Source organism: Hyperoodon ampullatus, assembly GCF_949752795.1.
Source record: "Hyperoodon ampullatus genome assembly, chromosome: 7".
NCBI lineage: Eukaryota > Metazoa > Chordata > Mammalia > Artiodactyla > Ziphiidae > Hyperoodon > Hyperoodon ampullatus.
In genome coordinates, this window is record NC_136920.1 from 34,132,828 (window position 1) to 34,150,560 (window position 17,733).

At 36.5% G+C, this 17,733-nt stretch overlaps 1 protein-coding gene across 1 annotated transcript in view; it reads right to left on the bottom strand.

Annotated features, from left to right (window-relative positions):
- The window catches only part of BBOX1 (gamma-butyrobetaine hydroxylase 1), a gene marked incomplete at both ends in the record, with an annotated part of 76,259 nt that overhangs the window by 15,648 nt on the left and 42,878 nt on the right, over nucleotides 1-17,733 (bottom strand). The window contains 2 exons of the mRNA XM_079708378.1: nucleotides 3,883-4,079; nucleotides 9,074-9,179. Coding sequence (XP_079564504.1) covers nucleotides 3,883-4,079; nucleotides 9,074-9,179 — 303 coding nt within the window. The remainder of the gene's footprint in view (nucleotides 1-3,882; nucleotides 4,080-9,073; nucleotides 9,180-17,733) is intronic.

The window sequence follows — 17,733 nt, forward strand, 5'->3', positions numbered from 1 at the left end:
TTTGGATCATCATATTTTCATTGTCATTTGTCTCTGGGTATTTTTTGATTTCCTCTTTGATTTCTTCACTGATCTCTTTGTTATTTAGTAATGTATTGTTTAACCTCCATGTGTTTGTGTTTTTAACGTTTTTTTCCCTGTAATTGATTTCTAATTTCATAGTGTCATTGTCAGAAAAGATGCTTGATATGATGTCAATTTTCTTAAATTTACTGAGGTTTGATTTGTGACCCAGTAAGTGACCCATACTGGAGAATGTGCCATGTGCACTTGTGAAGAAAGTGTAATCTGCTGTTTTTGGATGGAATGTCCCATAAATATCAATTAAATATATCTGTTTTATTGTGTCATTTAAAGCTTGTGTTTCCTTATTAATTTTCTGTCTGGATGATCTGGCCATTGGTGTAATTGAGGTGTTAAAAGTCCCCCACTATTATTGTATTACTGTTGATTTCCTCTTTTATAGCTGTTAGCATTTGCCTTATGTATTGAGGTGCTCCTATGTTGGGTGCATATATATTTAGAATTGTTATATCTTCTTCTTGGATTGATCCCTTGACATTATGTAATGTCCTTCCTTGTCTCATGTAACATTCTTTATTTTAAAGTCTATTTTAACTGATATGAGTATTGCTACTCCAGCTTTCTTTTGATTTCCATTTGCATTGAATATCTTTTTCCACCCCCTCACTTTCAGTGTGTACATGTCCCTAGGTCTGAAGTGTGTCTCTTGTATACAGCATATGTATGTGTCTTGTTTTTGTATCCATTCAGCTAGTCTGTGTCTTTTGGTTGGAGCATTTAATGCACTCACATTTAAGGTAATTATTGATATCTCTGTTCCTATTACCATTTCCTTAATTGTTTTGTTTTTGTTTTTGTAGGTCCTTTTCTCCTCTTGTGTTTCCCACTTTGAAAATTTCCTTTAGCATTTGTTGTAGAGCTGGTTTGATGGTGCTGAATTCTCTTAGCTTTTGCTTGTCTGTAAAGCTTTTGATTTCTCCGTCGAATCTGAATGAGTTCCTTGCTGGATAGAGTAATCTTGGTTGTACGTTCTTTCCTTTCATCACTTTAAATATATCGTGCCTCTCCCTTCTGGCTTGTAGAGTTTCTGCTGAAAAATCAGCTGTTAACCTTACGGGAGTTCCCTTGTATGTTATTTGTCTTTTTTCCCTTTTTGCATTTAATAAATTTTCTTTGTCTTTAATTTTTGTCAGTTAGTTTACTATGTATCTCAGCGTATTTCACCTTGGGTTTTCCTGTCTGGAACTCTGCACTTCCTCGAGTTGGGTGGCTATTTCCTTTCCCATGTTAGGGAAGTTATTGACTACAATCTCTTCAAATATTCTCTCAGGTCCTTTCTCTCTCTGTTCTCCTGAAGCCCCTATAATGTGAATGTTGGTTTGTTTAATGTTGTCCCAGAGATGCCTTATGGTGTCTTCATTTCTTTTCATTCTTTGTTTTTTTTTTTTCTGTTTTGCAAAAGTGGATTCCATAATTCTGTCTTCCAGGTCACTTATCTGTTGTTCTGCCTCAGTTATTCTGCTATTGATTCCTTCTAGTGTATTTTTCATTGCAGTTATTTTATTGTTCATCTCTGTTTGTTTGTTCTTTAATTTTTCTAGGTGTTTGTTCTTTAATTCTTGTAGGTCTTTGTTAAACATTTCTTGCATCTTCTCGATCTTTGACTCCATTCTTTTTCCGAGGTCCTGGATCATCTTCACTATCATTATTCTGAATTCTTCTTCTGGAAGTTCACTTATCTCCACTTACTTTAGTTGTTTTTCTGGGATTTTAGGTTGTTCCTTCATCTGGTACATAATCGTCTGCCTTTTCATTTGGTCTATCTTTCTGTGAATGTGGTTTTTGTTTCACAGGCTGCAGGATTGTAGTTCTTCTTGCTTCTGCTGTCTGCCCTCTAAGTTAACTTTTAAACAGTGAAAGTTGTCCTGTTAAAACTGGGAATCTCAAGAGCTATTTTATCCCTTTCCCACCTCAATGACCTACCTCTCAGGGTATGTTAGTATGAACTAGGATTTATTTTTGACATCTTTCTCTCACACCATCATTCAATCTGTCATGAAAATATGCTGTTTCGATATGCAAAATATATCCCCAAGCACACCCTTCTCCATACTGCTGCTATCACCACCTGGACCACTCCTGTTCAAGTTACCCTCATCTTTGACCTCTGGTCGTGTAGGAGCTTCCAAGCTGGTCTTCCTGCTTCTGTCCTTGCTCTTAAACACTATATTCAGCACAGCAGCCATGGTGATCCACTTAAAATGTAAATGACTTTATATAAATATAGATGCCTCTCTTTTGGTCAAAATCTTCCAGCAAGCCTTTTTTTCACTAAGAATTAAAGCTAATGTTATTACAATGACTAGGAAGGCTCTATATAAACTTACCCCCACCTGGTCTCCTTTTGTAATACTATCCCCCCATTGGCCTCATTGCTGTCCCTTGAACACACCAAGCATCTTCTTAGGGTTATCCTAGGAACTTTTCTCTAGCTGCTCATCTTCTGGACAAACTCCCTCACTCCTTTAAGTTTTTGCTCAAATATTGCCTACTTAGTAAAGCTTATCCTTGACACACTATTTAATGATACAAATTTTGTCCTCCCTAAGTCTTTGGCTCTACAGATTCCCCTATCCTGCCTTACTTTTCCTTTTTTCTTAAGCACTTAAGATGTTTTAACATTCATTGCAATTTACTCATCTATTTTAAAATTCCTAATTCTCCCCTCCCCTGTTAGAAAGTAAGCTACGTGAAGGCAGGAATCTTTGTTTTGTCCACTGATGTATCCCAAGCACCAAGAAGAGTGACTGGCTTCAGTAAATATTTGTTGAATGAATAAATGAAGATCATATGTGTATATTAGAAAGCTGAGTTAGTATACTGAGGATTTGATTATTTATTAAATGAGTTTATTTTCATATTATTTGGTTATTTCTCCTAAAAGAAGAATACAAACTCAGTTATAAAATTGGAAAACACCCCAGCATTCATTAACTGAGGTTGGATTAAATAAAACATGTCCTAGAAATACAATGTAGGATAATTCTCATATAAGAGAATAAATGTGTAACCCTTATAGATACTTGAAAAATTATTGTGAAATAATGTTAAATGAAAAAAACACACAAAACATTCTGTGTAGAGAACATATGAGTTTTGGGCATCAGTCTGGGGAGATGTCACTGTTTCATTCTCAGCCCTTTTGGTTCATGTGAGGCTGACCTTACTCCAGAGATAAGCATGTGACCCAGGGACAGCCAGTCAGAATTCTCTGACTTCCTAGCCATGGTGATTGCTTCCAGTATAGACTTGAACACATGTTGAGCAGCAAATCTACATCTTTGTGTTAGCTATTGGGAAATAAGTGTTTTCTGTGTGCTGTGATTACCAGCTCTAATAACAATGAAAACTTGGAGCTTCTATTGATTATCTCTGAAAATGAAGCCAACACAGAGAATATGTTGGCTAAGAGGTGAAGGAATAAAAGAGATCAATATCAGATGATATTTTAAAACTCCTGGACCTACCTAATTTGAGTTATATTTTTTCACTTCTGAAAGCGTCCTGATTAGCATACAATCACACTGATTATAACTCTGTAGAACTTATATTTAAAAAATGAAGTATACATGAAGTCTTACTTTTCTTATATTGATTAAGAACAGGGAATTTGATAAAGAGGTGTTTTAATGGTGATAATGTTCTTTTTTCCTCTTTCATTCAAGAACTGGATTAAACAGTTAATAAAAACTAAAGCTCGGGAGTTAACTGAATTTTTCTGTTGTTTAAACTTTAGGTTAATGAAGCCTTTGCTGTCAACAGTTTTACTGCTCTGAGACATTTAGAAACAGTACTTACTCTATAATTTTGTGTTTGGATTGTACGGAGAAATCGCAGTAATCCACTCCAATGTCTGTAAAGTCCACAAAGGTGGAGGACAGAATCTGGAATGCCCAAGGATTTTTTTCCTTGAGCTTTTGGCATACGTTAAATCCATCTACAATTTCTGAATCACCCCCAGTGACTGTTTGCTTTATGCAGTGCAGAAGCTGAACCTATGAAAAGCAACAGAGAACTATGTTTTTAAATGGTATACACTTAACATTTTTGACAGTTTTAAGGAAAGATTCATAAAAGTAATTGAATTAAAATCAGCAAACCTTTTATATATGTCTCTTTGGTGACAACAGAGAAAGAGGTTAGGGAGAAAAAGTTGCTTGTAATCAATAATTTATAGTTCAAACATTGTTACAGTTGAAGACAAGAGCACAGGCATATAATGTTCATTAGTAAACAAAAGGCACAGATCATAAGAGCAGTGATCTTTTGAGTGAGCACTCTGTGTTGACTTTACAGAGGAGATGGGATTTAACATGGGCAAAGGAGGATGGATAAAATTTTGGATACATAGAATGGAATGGCAAGAGCTAATCAGATGGCAGTGTTGATGGATATGCAAAAATGCATACTTCACTGGGTCTCAAAAAGTTTGGCTGCAGTAAAGGGTCACAACTGGGAATAGTAGATCCAGCTGGAAAGATAATCTAGGATTTCATCAGGGAGAGTCTGGAATGTCAGATGAAAGATATTGGACTTTCTTGTGCACAGAGGGGAATTGTTAAAGTCTTTTTTTTTTTTTTTTTTTTTTTTTTTTTTTTTTGTGGTACGCGGGCCTCTCACTGTTGTGGCCTCTCCCGTTGCGGAGCACAGGCTCCGGATGCGCAGGCTCAGCAGCCATGGCTCACGGGCCCAGCCGCTCCGCGGCACATGGGACCCTCCCAGACCGGGGCACGAACCCGTATCCCCTGCATCGGCAGGCGGACTCTCAACCACTGCGCCACCAGGGAGGCCCTGTTAAAGTCTTTTGAATATGGAAGTAATGTAGTCAAGACTGAGTTGGAAATTATTAGTCTAGTGATGTTGACAAGAGGTACATTTTTTAAGGGGGGGGGAACTAGTGAGAGAGTAACTACTTGAGAATCTAATGCAGTAGTTCAATCATAATGATAAGGGAATGAGGAAGGATGTGGCTATGAGGATGAATAAGCCCAAGAGACACTGGGAATGAGAAACCAAAAGGAGTGTTAGTGACTTTTACTAAGAGTTAGGGAAAAATGTTTAACATTATTTCATTTTGAAAAACTAAATGTAGTAATATTTTAACATATTCTTTTGAATGGAGTTGATTTGTTTTCCTTGGTTATATGATTCTTTTTGGTAAGTCAGCATGGGTGAGTGATTTTGAATACCTAAAGTTTTAATACCTAAATTTAGACAGTAATTTTTCTGCTTAAAGAAACTAACACTATAAACTAAAACTTCCTCCTTACTGAATAAACTAAAAATAAAAGCCAGTGTCTGACAGTTCTTGTAGAAAGGAAGAGGCAAATATAATCAAATACTCAGACTAGGAGGATATCAGTATAAGTGGGGAAAATATCTATTTGGCTTGCTTATCTCCGTAGATGGCTAGGGCAGTGCTGTCCATTAGAACTTTCTGTGTTGATGGAAATGTTCTTCTCTGCCGCCCAATATAGTAGTCCCTAGTCCTATACAACTACTGTGCACTTGAAATGTGGTTAGTGTGACTTAATTAGCTTAAATTACAATGTAAACAATCATAGGTGACTAGTGACTACTATATTGGATAGTGCAGATCTAGAACACAAATTCTGCTTCCTCCCAAGTCCACACAAAATTTCTCAATATTTAAAATTTTATACATACTTGATCTTAAATTATGATGTTATAATGCATATTTATTAATTCCTCACAACAGTCCTTAGAATTTGTTAATTTAATCTCCATTATATAGATGAAGAAACTGTGAGTCAGATGTAAACACTGGCTAGCTGGTAAGAACTCTGCTAATACATGGCAAAGCTAATGTTCAAACCTCAGCGTATTTGCTTCAAAGTCCTCATACAGCAAGTTCCTTTCCTGTAATAGGAGAAGTCCCTTTATAGTACCCTTACTAATTTGATATTATGTGGTGTGTGTGTTTATGTGTTTTGTAAACTTAAACTTCCATTACAGGTTGATAATACCTTATTTTCTGCTATTAGGAGATAACTGATCTAAATGAATAATGGTTCAGTTCTTAAGCTGATGCCTTTTTTTTTTAAGCTTGAAAAAATATGTGCATAAGCTGACCAAGTCATTGTAGAGAATTATCTCATCTCCAGGTCAATGAGGGGTGAAACAGCATGATTAAAAAGAAGATGAAATGGAAATATCAAACTCAAGTCTTCCAAACTCCAAGAAGGCAAAGCAATAGCATAACTTTGTCTTTGGGAGAATCTGAGTGTTCTTTAAATCCTTTTATACTCTGCCATAATGAAGTCACAGAATATTGCAAATACAAATTAAAAAAAAAAAAGGTCAGCTGATTTCTTTTACATGTGGCAAGGCCAACTAATAATCTTCTTTTGTACATTTACATGTAATGCCATCTTATGAAAGAAAAAAGACGATGGAGCCAGACAATATTTTCATCGTGAATTCAAAAGGTAAATATACGCCTGATGTGTATAAAACCAAATTTGATGTCATGTAAGTCATTCAGAACCCAAAATATTTTCTTTTTAAATGTTACTTTATGGCAGCATGTGACTTTTGGCCCAGACAAAGACAGTAAAGGAAGCAACATCTGTGTTTCATTAAAGATGTCTCCTTATCCTCCCCCACGTGATTGAAATTGATCAAACTGAACTCTCAACAGGTAACTCATTATCCAGATCATTTCATCTGTACTGAAAAGAGCATTGATTTATTTTATTTGTTATAAAAGAGCTCAAACTTTGGTTTAATCCCTGAATAATTCAAAATGGAAATTTAAACAATAGCACAAGCAGGTGGCTACATTTTATTCATTATTTTACCAGAATCTAGACATTTCAGGAATCATTTTTTATTTAAAAATCTCCTATCAGGTCACTTAGATTTGGATATTGCACTTGCTGATAGAGATTGGTACAATTTTGTGGCATTTTTAAACCTCTTTTTGGCATATTTATTAAGTCTCTATTACATGCAAGGTGCTGGGTTAAGTCTTGAAATTTATGGAAGTATAAGATTCAATTCCTGTATTTCAAGAGTTTGTAATATATGACAATGTCTATAAATAATCAACATTTTATAGAAATTATGGTAATTAGAAAGTCCAACTCAAGATCCCTATGGTGTGGTGAAAAAACTTGATGGAGGCCTGGTTTCAAGTTCAAGTTCCCTATCAGATGTCACCCTGTGAAAGTATTTAACCATGCTGGGTACCATTTCGTCATTTAACATAAAAAGACATGATGGCTCCTGTCTACCTTAAAGGAATTCTAAGAGGTATCAAATAAAGCAGTATAAGTAAAAATGCTTTGAAAGAATATAAAATGCAGAAAAAATTAATATAAAATGCTATGAAAATGTCAAGCCTTATACTTCAGGGACATTTATGAAGTCATTTAATCACTTTTCCATAGGCTTTCAATTTTAACCCAGAAACAAACATAAACTCATAAAAAGCAGATAATTTAAAAATTCAAATAAAATCTAGTTTTCTAGTCTAATTTTAAAAACTTTATTCCATTTAACTTCTCCAACCTGTCTTTGGCAGATGAACTGAGCTGATTAGTTTGGCTTTTAACCCTCAGGGTTTTAGAAAATTTCTGGACCACATTTAAAACAAATCACATTGTGTGACTTCCCCTCAATCCCTACCCAAAAAGGTGACTATTGAGGGTCATTTCACTGTTGTCATTTAGTTCAGAGAAATCATGTGGTGTTTTATAATCAACAAAATAAAACACGTAAAGTCAAATACTAGACTAGCTTAGTTAATATTGATGAGGACAATGGGGTAACAAAGGCACAGGGAAAATGTGACCAGTCAATATGATGAAAAACACAGGAATTTTGATTTTCCCCCATTTCACCTTCATTAGCTAGAGAACTGCCCCAAATTTCCACTTACCTTTGAAGATATAAATTTCTGTGTGGCTATTTCATTTAGTCTCATTTAGCTCTAAAAATAGGAACAAAATATCTTTTCAAAGGTAGTTTCCTGACCATTTATTTCTTGGTTTAACAAAATGATGCTTTTGTAAAAATGTAGCTGGTTTAGTAAAATGGTAATTTTGTAACAATGTAGTGGAAGAGGAGGTTTCCAGAAAATCTGGAGGATTTGTGGTTCCATGGTGAACATCTCCCTCCTCAATGAAGTATCTGATAGCTGGGAGAGTAGATGATTTCCACAACCAGACAGGGTTATTCTGCTTCTTGTATTCATATTCCTTTGTAGTACACCTTTGCAGCTTCTCCCATAAAAGGTGGCCTCTATTTCCTCACCCCTTGAATCTGGGCTAAACTTTGACCAATAAAACATGGCAGAGATGACATTCTGCTGATTGAGGGGAGAGGATGACAGATCAGATGGAGCAGGGGCAAGTCACCTCAGCTACCACCTAGGTCAACCAGTCCCTAGCAGACTCAGCAGCTGCAGAACTACCCAGCTGAACATAGATTAAATTGTAAAGACATGAGCTAAGTAAATGGCTGTTCTTTTAAGCTGTGAAGTTATGGAGTGGGTTTTGTTTTTTGTTTTTTCGGGTTCTTTTTTTTTTTTTTTTTTTTTGCAGCAATAGCTAACTGATATGAATGGTAGCCATGTGATTTGTGGGAAAAACTCTACATTGTGTTCCCTGGTTTTATTTTCTGTTTTAACTCTCTTGGGAATGGTAAATGTGCAAAAAGACCTCAAGATGTACAACTGTGGTAAAATGTCTTGGCAAAGCAACAAATGCCAATAGTTATTTCCAGGGAGAAATGAAGAAATGTAAAAAAAAAAACCCAAAAACAAAAAACATGAAAATCTTCTATTCCTTGGGAATATGAGGCTATTCAGGATTTAAGTACAGAGATTTTCTGAGTTTGGATTGTGTTTAGAGAAAGATCTACATAAGAAATTAGCTAGTGAAACATATAATCTTCTAGGCTCAAAATGCAGGAGGATATTAGTCCTTGGCCTGCCTTGTGGAAAATATGTTGAGGCTCACCTTACCCCAGGTGGATGATGGAGGGCTGGATAATCAGTGTGAAAGCTTAGCTTCCCAGTTGTGTAAGCCACATTGTTTGCGTCGATTTTGTCTTGCACTTGCCAAGTGTGTCTGTAAAATACAAGAAACGTGTTTAAACAGGCTGTCACTACACCAGAGGAAATGTGTTAGAATGAACTTGAGACATGGGGCAAATGGAAACTTCATTTTATGAAATAATTACCATAATGACTATGAGTCAGGAAAAGAGTCTGACCTTTCTTTGTCCAAAGTAACCGTTTCAGAATCAGCATCTCCTCATTTCTCTTCTCCTCTCCAAAAAAGAGTGCAGAATTTATAAAGAGGTGTATATGGGTGTAGGTTATGTTTTTTAATAGCTTAATGCATTTGAAAAAATGATTTATTGAGGCAAAATTTACAGAACATGAAATGAACCACTTTAAAGTGAACACTTCAGAAGCATTTAGAACATTTACAATGTTGGTAACCAACACCTCTTTCTATCTAGTTTCAAAACACTTCCATCACTCCAAACTAAAACCTCTTACCCATTAAGCAGTTTCTTCCCATTCTGTCCTCTTTCCAGTCTCTGGCAAACAACAATCTGCTTTCTATCTCTATGGATTTACCTCTTTTGACTATTTAATATAAATAGAATCATACAATATGTGACTTCTTGTGTCTGGCTTCTTTGACTTAACATAATAATTTTGAGATTCATCCATGTTGTAGCATGTATCAGTACTTCATTCTCTTTTATGGTTGAATAATGTCCTATTGTATGGATATACCACAATGTTTCTATCCATTCATCATTTGATGGACATTTGCGCTGTTGCTACTCTTTGGTTATTGTGAATATTCCTGGTTTGAACATGTGAACATGTTCAAGAACATGCATTTATTTGAATAACTGTTCTCAAATTTTTTGGGGGGTAATACTTAGGAGTGGAATTATGGAATTATGTCATAATTATATCTTTAACTTTTTGAGGAACCACCAAATCGTTTGCCACAAAAGCTGAGCCATTTTACATTCTCACCAGCAATGTGCAAGGGTTCCAATTTCTCCACATCCTCACTACACTTGTTGTCTGTTGTTTGTTTGTTTTTAAATTATTTATAGCCATCTTAGTGGGTGTTAAGTGGTAGCTTGTGGGTTTGATTTGTGATATCCTAATGACTAAAGATGTTGAGCAACTTTTCATGTGCTTGTTGGGCATTTGTATATCTACTTTAAAGAAAAGTATTCAAGTATTTTTCCCATTTTAAAATTGTCTTTTTTATTAAGTTGTAAGAGTTCTTTATATATCTGAGATACTAGATCCTTAGATACATGATTTGCAAATATTTTTGCCTCTTCTGTAGGTTGTCTTTTCATTTTCTTGGAATGTCCTTTGATGTTCAAAAGTTTTTAATTTTGATGAAGTCCTATTAATTTATATTTGTTGCTGTTTTTGGTGTTATATGTATGAATCCACTGCCTAATTCAAGGTCACGAATATTTACCCCTATGTTTTCTCTTAAGAATTTAATGATTTTAGCTCTATAATTGATCCACTTGGGATTATTTTTTTATAAGTGGTGTGAGTAAGAGGTCCCAGTTCATTCTTTTGCATGTGGGTATACTGTTGGCCTAGTACCATTTGTTGAAGAGAGTATTCTTACCCCATTGAATGGTTTCAGTACCCTTTTTAAAAATCAATCAGCTATAGATGTACGGGTTTATTTCTGCACTTTCACTTATATTCCATTAGTCTATATGTCTATCCTTATCCCAGTACCACAATATTTTGATTACTGTTGATTTGTAGTAAGTTTTAAAATCAGGAAGGGTAAGTCCTCCAACTTTGTTCTTTTCAATATTGTTTTGGCTATTCAGAACCCCTTGCAATTTCCTATCAATTTGAGGATTGGATTTTCCATTTATGCCAAAAGACCATTGGAATTTTGTCAAGGACTGCATTGACTCTGTAGACCACTTTGGTTAGTACTTATATCTTTAACAATATTATGTCTTACAATTCATTAATCTAGGATGTCCTTCCATTTATTAGATCTTTAATTTCATTCAGCAACATTTTGTAGTTTTCATTTTACAAGTCTTTCACCTCCTTGGTTAAATATATTCATAGGTATTTTATTCTTCTAGATGCTATTGTAAATGGAATTGTTTTCTTAATTTCCTTTTCAGACTGTTCATTGCTGATATACATAAAACAACTGACTTTTCCACATGGATCTTGTATCTTCCAACTTTGTTACATTCATTTATTAGCTCCAGTAACTTTTTTGTGCATTCTTTTGGGTTTTTTACATACAGGATCATGCCATCTGGGAAGAGAGATAGATTTACTTCTTCCTTTATCATTTGGATGCCTTTTATTTCTATTTTTTGCCTAATTGCTCTTGTCGAAACTTCTAGTACAATGTTGAATATAAGTGGTAAAAAACAGCATTCTGTCTTATTCCTGATCTTAGGGAGAACTTAATGAATTTTTAATTACACTCTTGTAACTTCACCCAGATCAAGAAACAGAACTTTAAGCTCAAACATATGCCCTGTCCCAGTCACCATCCTTTCTCTCTTCTCTAGAATAACCATGACCATGACTTCTATATTTATCATTTCTTTGCATTTCTTTACATTTTTATTCCCTGAACGTGTATCCTAAGACACTATGTTTAATCTTGCCCATTAAAAACAATTGTTATGTCTTTTAAGTCTCTTAATCTATATGTTTCTCTTCCAGCCTATACTTCTTACAATTTATTATTTGAAGAAGTTAGTGAATTTGCCCTATAGAGCTCCTCACAGCCTGGACTTTGCAGATTGTATACTCATGGTGTAGTTCAACATGTTCCCTGTCCTCTGTGTTTCTGGAAAATTGGCAGCTAAATGCAGAGGCTTGGGCAGACTCTCTCTTCTCTCTTTGACAAAACTATAGATGTGATTGTGTTCTTTTATTACAAGGCACAGAATATCTAGATGTCTTTCTTTTTGTGATATTTGTTGCTTGTGCTCAATGGCTAGACCCACTAATTCTTTGGGGATTCCAAACAGTGAAATACCAAATTAATACTTTCTTTTTTATTTATCAGTTGGAATACTTTTAAAAAGACTCATTTTCCCTCATCTACTATTTGTTTACCCCATATAATAGCTTAAATAGGGATGATGAGATAAATGCTTGATTCTTTCCTTTATTTACCATTTTGCTATGTAATGGGTTAGTTTTCTACCACTCCAAGATGAATAATAAGTTTTTAAAAAAGTAACATCACTGATGAAAATGGATTAAAATTAAATAGAGGTAATGGTTTCACAACATTGCCAATGTACTAAATGACAGAGAAATGCACATGTTAAAATGGTTAATTTTATATTATGTCAATTTTACCTCTATTACCAAAAAATAGCTTGACTTAAACATTATAAAAAGTTAATTAAGGGGCTTCCCTGGTGGCTCAGTGGTTGAGAGTCCACCTGCCAATGCAGGGGACACGGGTTCGTGCCCTGGTCCGGGGAGATCCCACATGCCACGGAGTGGCTGTGCCTGTGAGCCATGGCCACTGAGCCTGTGCGTCCGGAGCCTGTGCTCCACAATGGGAGAGGCCACAACAGTGAGAGGCCTGCGTACCTCAAAAAAAAAAAAAAGGTAATTAAAATAATAACTAGAGATTACTTGCAACTCTGTGGCAAGAGAAGCAACCATTATTCAGATTTTGTAAGGCTTTTCCTTGGAAGATTGAAACAATGGGTAATTGGAAGGAAGCTGTGTCTCAAAATAAACTAAAGCTGATTTGAAAAGATGTCACTATATATGCATGCCATTATATTACTCTTATAATGTCTATTTGTTAATTTATGTTCATATTAAGTCATTTTCAATAAATATATATTGAAAAAACCTATTCTATTCCAGGTAGTGTTTTAGCATTAGTAATATAATAGGGAACAAAAAGGACAAACAAGTAATCATCAAATCTAATATCAGATAGAGATAAGTGCTATAAAGAAAATAAAACAAGGCAAGGAGATAATGTTTGGGGCCAGGAGAACATCATGGTGGAAATGATGCTTTGGGAAGTACTCTAGAAAGAGCTGAAATTTTTCATAGAAACCTGAATTAAATAAGGGAAGGAGAAATGTGAATGTCTGAGAGACGTATTTGAGGCAGACGAATCTGAAATGAAAAGGTTGGGCTTCTTCCCCATTCTCTGGGACTGAGAATGAAACTAGCTATTTTGCTCTTTTTTTTTTTTCTCATTAAAATTTAGGGTGGAAAGCCCGGTATAACTTTCATTAAAATTAAAGAGCCATCCATATGTGGGCATGAACTGGAAAGAGACCTAGTGAAAGGAGAAAAGGGTATGTATAGCCTGCTGCAACTCAAGTATGAGTCAGGCAATCCATCATATTGTTATGACTATAGCCAAGAAATACATGTTCTCTATGAAGTTCATGTCACTCCATGGTCCATATATAATACAGATTCAGACTATTGTCAACATTAGCATTCCAAGAATAATCTACATATAGGAAGGAATTTAAGGATACAAAAAGAATAATTTCATCAAATTATAGAATATATAATGTCTTCTAAGAAAATGATGCTCTTGACACTGTCAGGAGGAAATGACTTTATTTAGATTTTCTGTCCAAGAGTGATGATGGTTTTGCTTTGATCCATCTACATTCTCTTTCCTGGTTCCTCCTATGATCAAGGGTAAATGAACTGAGTGCTGTGGCCAAGAGCTGGCTGAGATTCAAGGTGCAAGCTTTAGGCAGGGAACAGATCTTTTCTTTGACACTAACTGGCTTCTACAGGGATGGAGCTTGTGACTTGGCTTCTTCAAAGCAGTTCTCCAGCCCTCTGAGCTAATTGGCAGGGGATGGTAAACATTTTATAGCCCTAAAGTGTCTTAGGCATGGTATGGGATGTATAGCCTAAAAGCCTATGCTCACATATAATGATAAATCCCAGGAAAGGAGTTTGCCAGTTCCAATCATAAAACATTCTCTTAATAGTTATAGCATAAGTCTGGAAAAATCTTAGAAATGTCATTTGATTTACCTTTCTACCTCCTTATAGAAATGAGTCATGCCAGGAAGGCTTCTATGACTATAAGCTTTCACTTATCCTTCTCAAATCCAAATCTCCAATGAAACACAGCAGAAATAAATGCAAGCATGATCCATTGGCCTGTGTAGAAAGCATTTTTAAAAAGTCTGCTTGTGGGGCCTTAGTGAGATTACGGTGTACTTACATGCACCTCTTATTAGTGACATATTCTTAGGTTGTTCTAAGAAAGGAAACAACTCAAGCAGATTATCAGGAGTAATGAAATAGAGGTGCAGGACCAGATTGTTCTAAAGCAGAAGAAGCAGGCTCAGTATAGCCTCTAAATCTGATGGTGTAGACTTGCTTGGAATTGTACTGGGGCAGGTAATTGTCACTGTACAAATACTGCTTTTGCCAAAGATGTTATTAAATAAGCCTAAGTATTTTCACTGAGCTATTCATGTCATTCTCAACATTTGATTAGAACTTTCCTTATTTTTCCTCATCTATTCAAGAATTTTATCAAAATCTTCTGTACATTAAAATTATGATGTTAAGGTAGCACTGTATTTCATGGAATTGGTTTGAATGCTAATTTACTAGATTCACCCTAATCTAGATGGCCAGTCATAGATACCATGCCTGCACAGAGGATCGGTGCCGACCAGCACTCACCAGCCCGAGAGGCTTGTCTGCTCACCCGTCAGGGTGGGCGGGGGCTGGGAGCTGAGTCTCGGGCTTCGGAGGTCAGATCCCAGGGAGAGGACTGGGGTTGGCTGCGTGAACAGAGCCTGAAGGGGGCTCGTGTGCTACAGCTAGCTGGGAGGGAGTCCGAGAAAACCTCTGGAACTGCCTAAGGGTCAAGAGACTATTGTTTTGGGGTGTGCGAGGTGAGGGCATTCCTTCCCCGAGTGCCCACAGAAGGCAGAGCACCGCCTAAACGAGCTCCAGGGATGGGCGTGAGCTGCGGCTATCAGTGCGGACAACAGAGACGGGTATGAAATGCGAAGGATGCAGCTGCAGCCACCAAGAATCCTGTGTGCAAGCACAGGTCACTATTCACACCTCTCCGCCTGGGAGCCTGTGCAGCCCACCACTGCCAGGGTCCCATGATCCAGGGACAACTTCCCCAGGAGAACACACAGCGCCCCTCAGGCTGATGCAATATTATGCTGGCCTCTGCTGCCTCAGGCTCACCCCGCATTCTGTACCCTTCCCTCCCGCCCCCCAGCCTGAGAGAGCCAGAGCCCCCAAATCAGGTGATCCTTTAACCCCCTCCTGTCTGGGCGAAGAACAGATGCCAGAGGGCGACCTACATGCAGAGGCAGGGCCAAATCCAAAGCTGAACACCCAGAGCTGTGTGAACAAAGAAGAGAGAGGGAAATTTCTCCATGCAGCCTCAGATGCAGGGGATTAAATCTCTACAATCAACTTGAGGTACCCTGCATCTGTGGAATACCTGAAGAGACAACAAATCATCCCAAAATTTAGGTGGTGGGCTTTGGGAGCAACTGTAGACTTGGGGTTTGCTTTCTGCATCTAATTTGTTTCTGGTTTTATGTTTATCTTAGTTTCGTATTTAGAGCTTATAATCATAGGTAGATTTATTTATTGATTTGGTTGTTCTCTTCTTTTTTTAATATATATATGTATATATTTTTCCTTTTTCTCTTTTTGTGAATGTGTATCCATATGCTTCTTTGTGTGATTTTGTCTGTATAGGCTTGCTTTTACCATTTGTCCTAAGGTTATGTCTGTCCATTTCTTTTAGTATAGTTTCTAGTGCTTGTTATCATTGGTGGATTTGTTTATTGGTTTGGTTGCTCTCTTTTTTAAACGACTTTTTCATTTTTAAAATTTTAATTATATATTTTTTAATTTTAATAACTTTCTTTATTTTATTATTTTTTCTTTGTTTTTTTCCCCTCCCTTTTGTTCTAAGCCCTGTGGCTGAGAGGGTCTTGGTGCTCCAGCCGGGTGTCAGGTCTGAGCCTCTGAGGTGGGAGAGCAGAGTCCAGGACATTGGACCACCAGAGAACACCCAGCCACATGTAATATCAATTGGCAAGAGCTCTCCCAGAGATCTCTGTCTCGACGCTAAGACCCAGCTCCAATCAACGACCAGCAAGCTACAGTGCTGGACACCCCATGCCAAACAACTAGCAAGACAGGAAAACAAACCAACCCATTAGCAGAGAGGCTGCCTAAAATCATACTAAGTTCACAGACACCACAAAACACACCACTGGGTGCAGTCCTGCCCACCAGAAAGACAAGATCCAGCCTCATCCACCAGAACACCGGCACTAACTAGTCCCCTGCACCAGGAAGCCTGCACAACCCACTGAACCAACCTTACCGACTGAAGGCAGACACCAAAAACAATGGGAACTACGAACCTGCAACCTGCCAAAAGTAGACGCCAAACACAGTAAAGTAAGCAAAATGAGAAGACAGAGAAACAAACAGCAGATTATGGAGCAAGGTAAAAACCCACCAGACCAAACAAATGAAGAGGAAATAGGCAGTTCACCTGCAAAGAAAGAGTATTACAAGAGACAAAGAAGGACACTACATAATGATCAAGAGATCAATCCAAGAAGAAGATATAACAATTGTAAATATTTATGCACCCAACATAGGAGCACCTCACTACATAAGGCAAATGCTAACAGCCATAAAAGGGGAAATCTACAATGACACAATAAGAGTAGGGGACTTTAACACCCCACACCAATGGACAGATCATTCAAAATGAAAATAAATAAGGAAACACAAGCTTTAAATGACATATTAAACAAGATGCACTTAATTGATATTTATAAGACATTCCATCCCAAAACAACAGAATACACTTTCTTCTTAAGTGCTCATGGAACATTCTCCAAGATAGATCGTATCTTGAGTCATAAATCAAGCCTTGGTAAACTTAAGAAAATTGAAATCGTTATCAAGTGTCTTTTCCGACCACAACCCTATAAGACTAGATATCAATTAGAGGAAAAAATACACACACGGAAGCTAAACAATACGTTACTAAATAACCAAGAGATCACTGAAGAAATCAAAGAGGAAATCAAGAAATACCTAGAAACAAATGACAATGAAAACATGATGACACAAAACCCATGGGATGCTGCAAAAGCAGTCTAAGAGAGAAGTTTATAGCAATAAAATCTTACCTAAAGAAAGAAGAAACACCTCAAATAAACAACCTAAACTTACAGCTAAAGCAATTAGAGAAAGAAGAATAGAAAAGTTCAAAGTAGCAGAAGGAAAGAAATCATAAAGATCAGATCAAAATGAATAAAAAAGAAATGAAGGAAACCATACTCAAGATCAATAAAACTAAAAGCTAGTTCTTTGAGAAGATAAATGAAATTGATAAACCATTAGCCAGACTTATCAACAAAAAAAGGGAGAAGATTCAAATCAATAGAATTAGATATGAAAAAGGTGAAATAACAACTGACACTACAGAAATACAAAGAATCATGAGAGATTACTACAAGCAATGATATGCCAATAAAATGGACAGCCTGGAAGAAATGGACAAATTCTCAGAAAAACACAACCTTCTGAGACTGAACCCAGAAGAA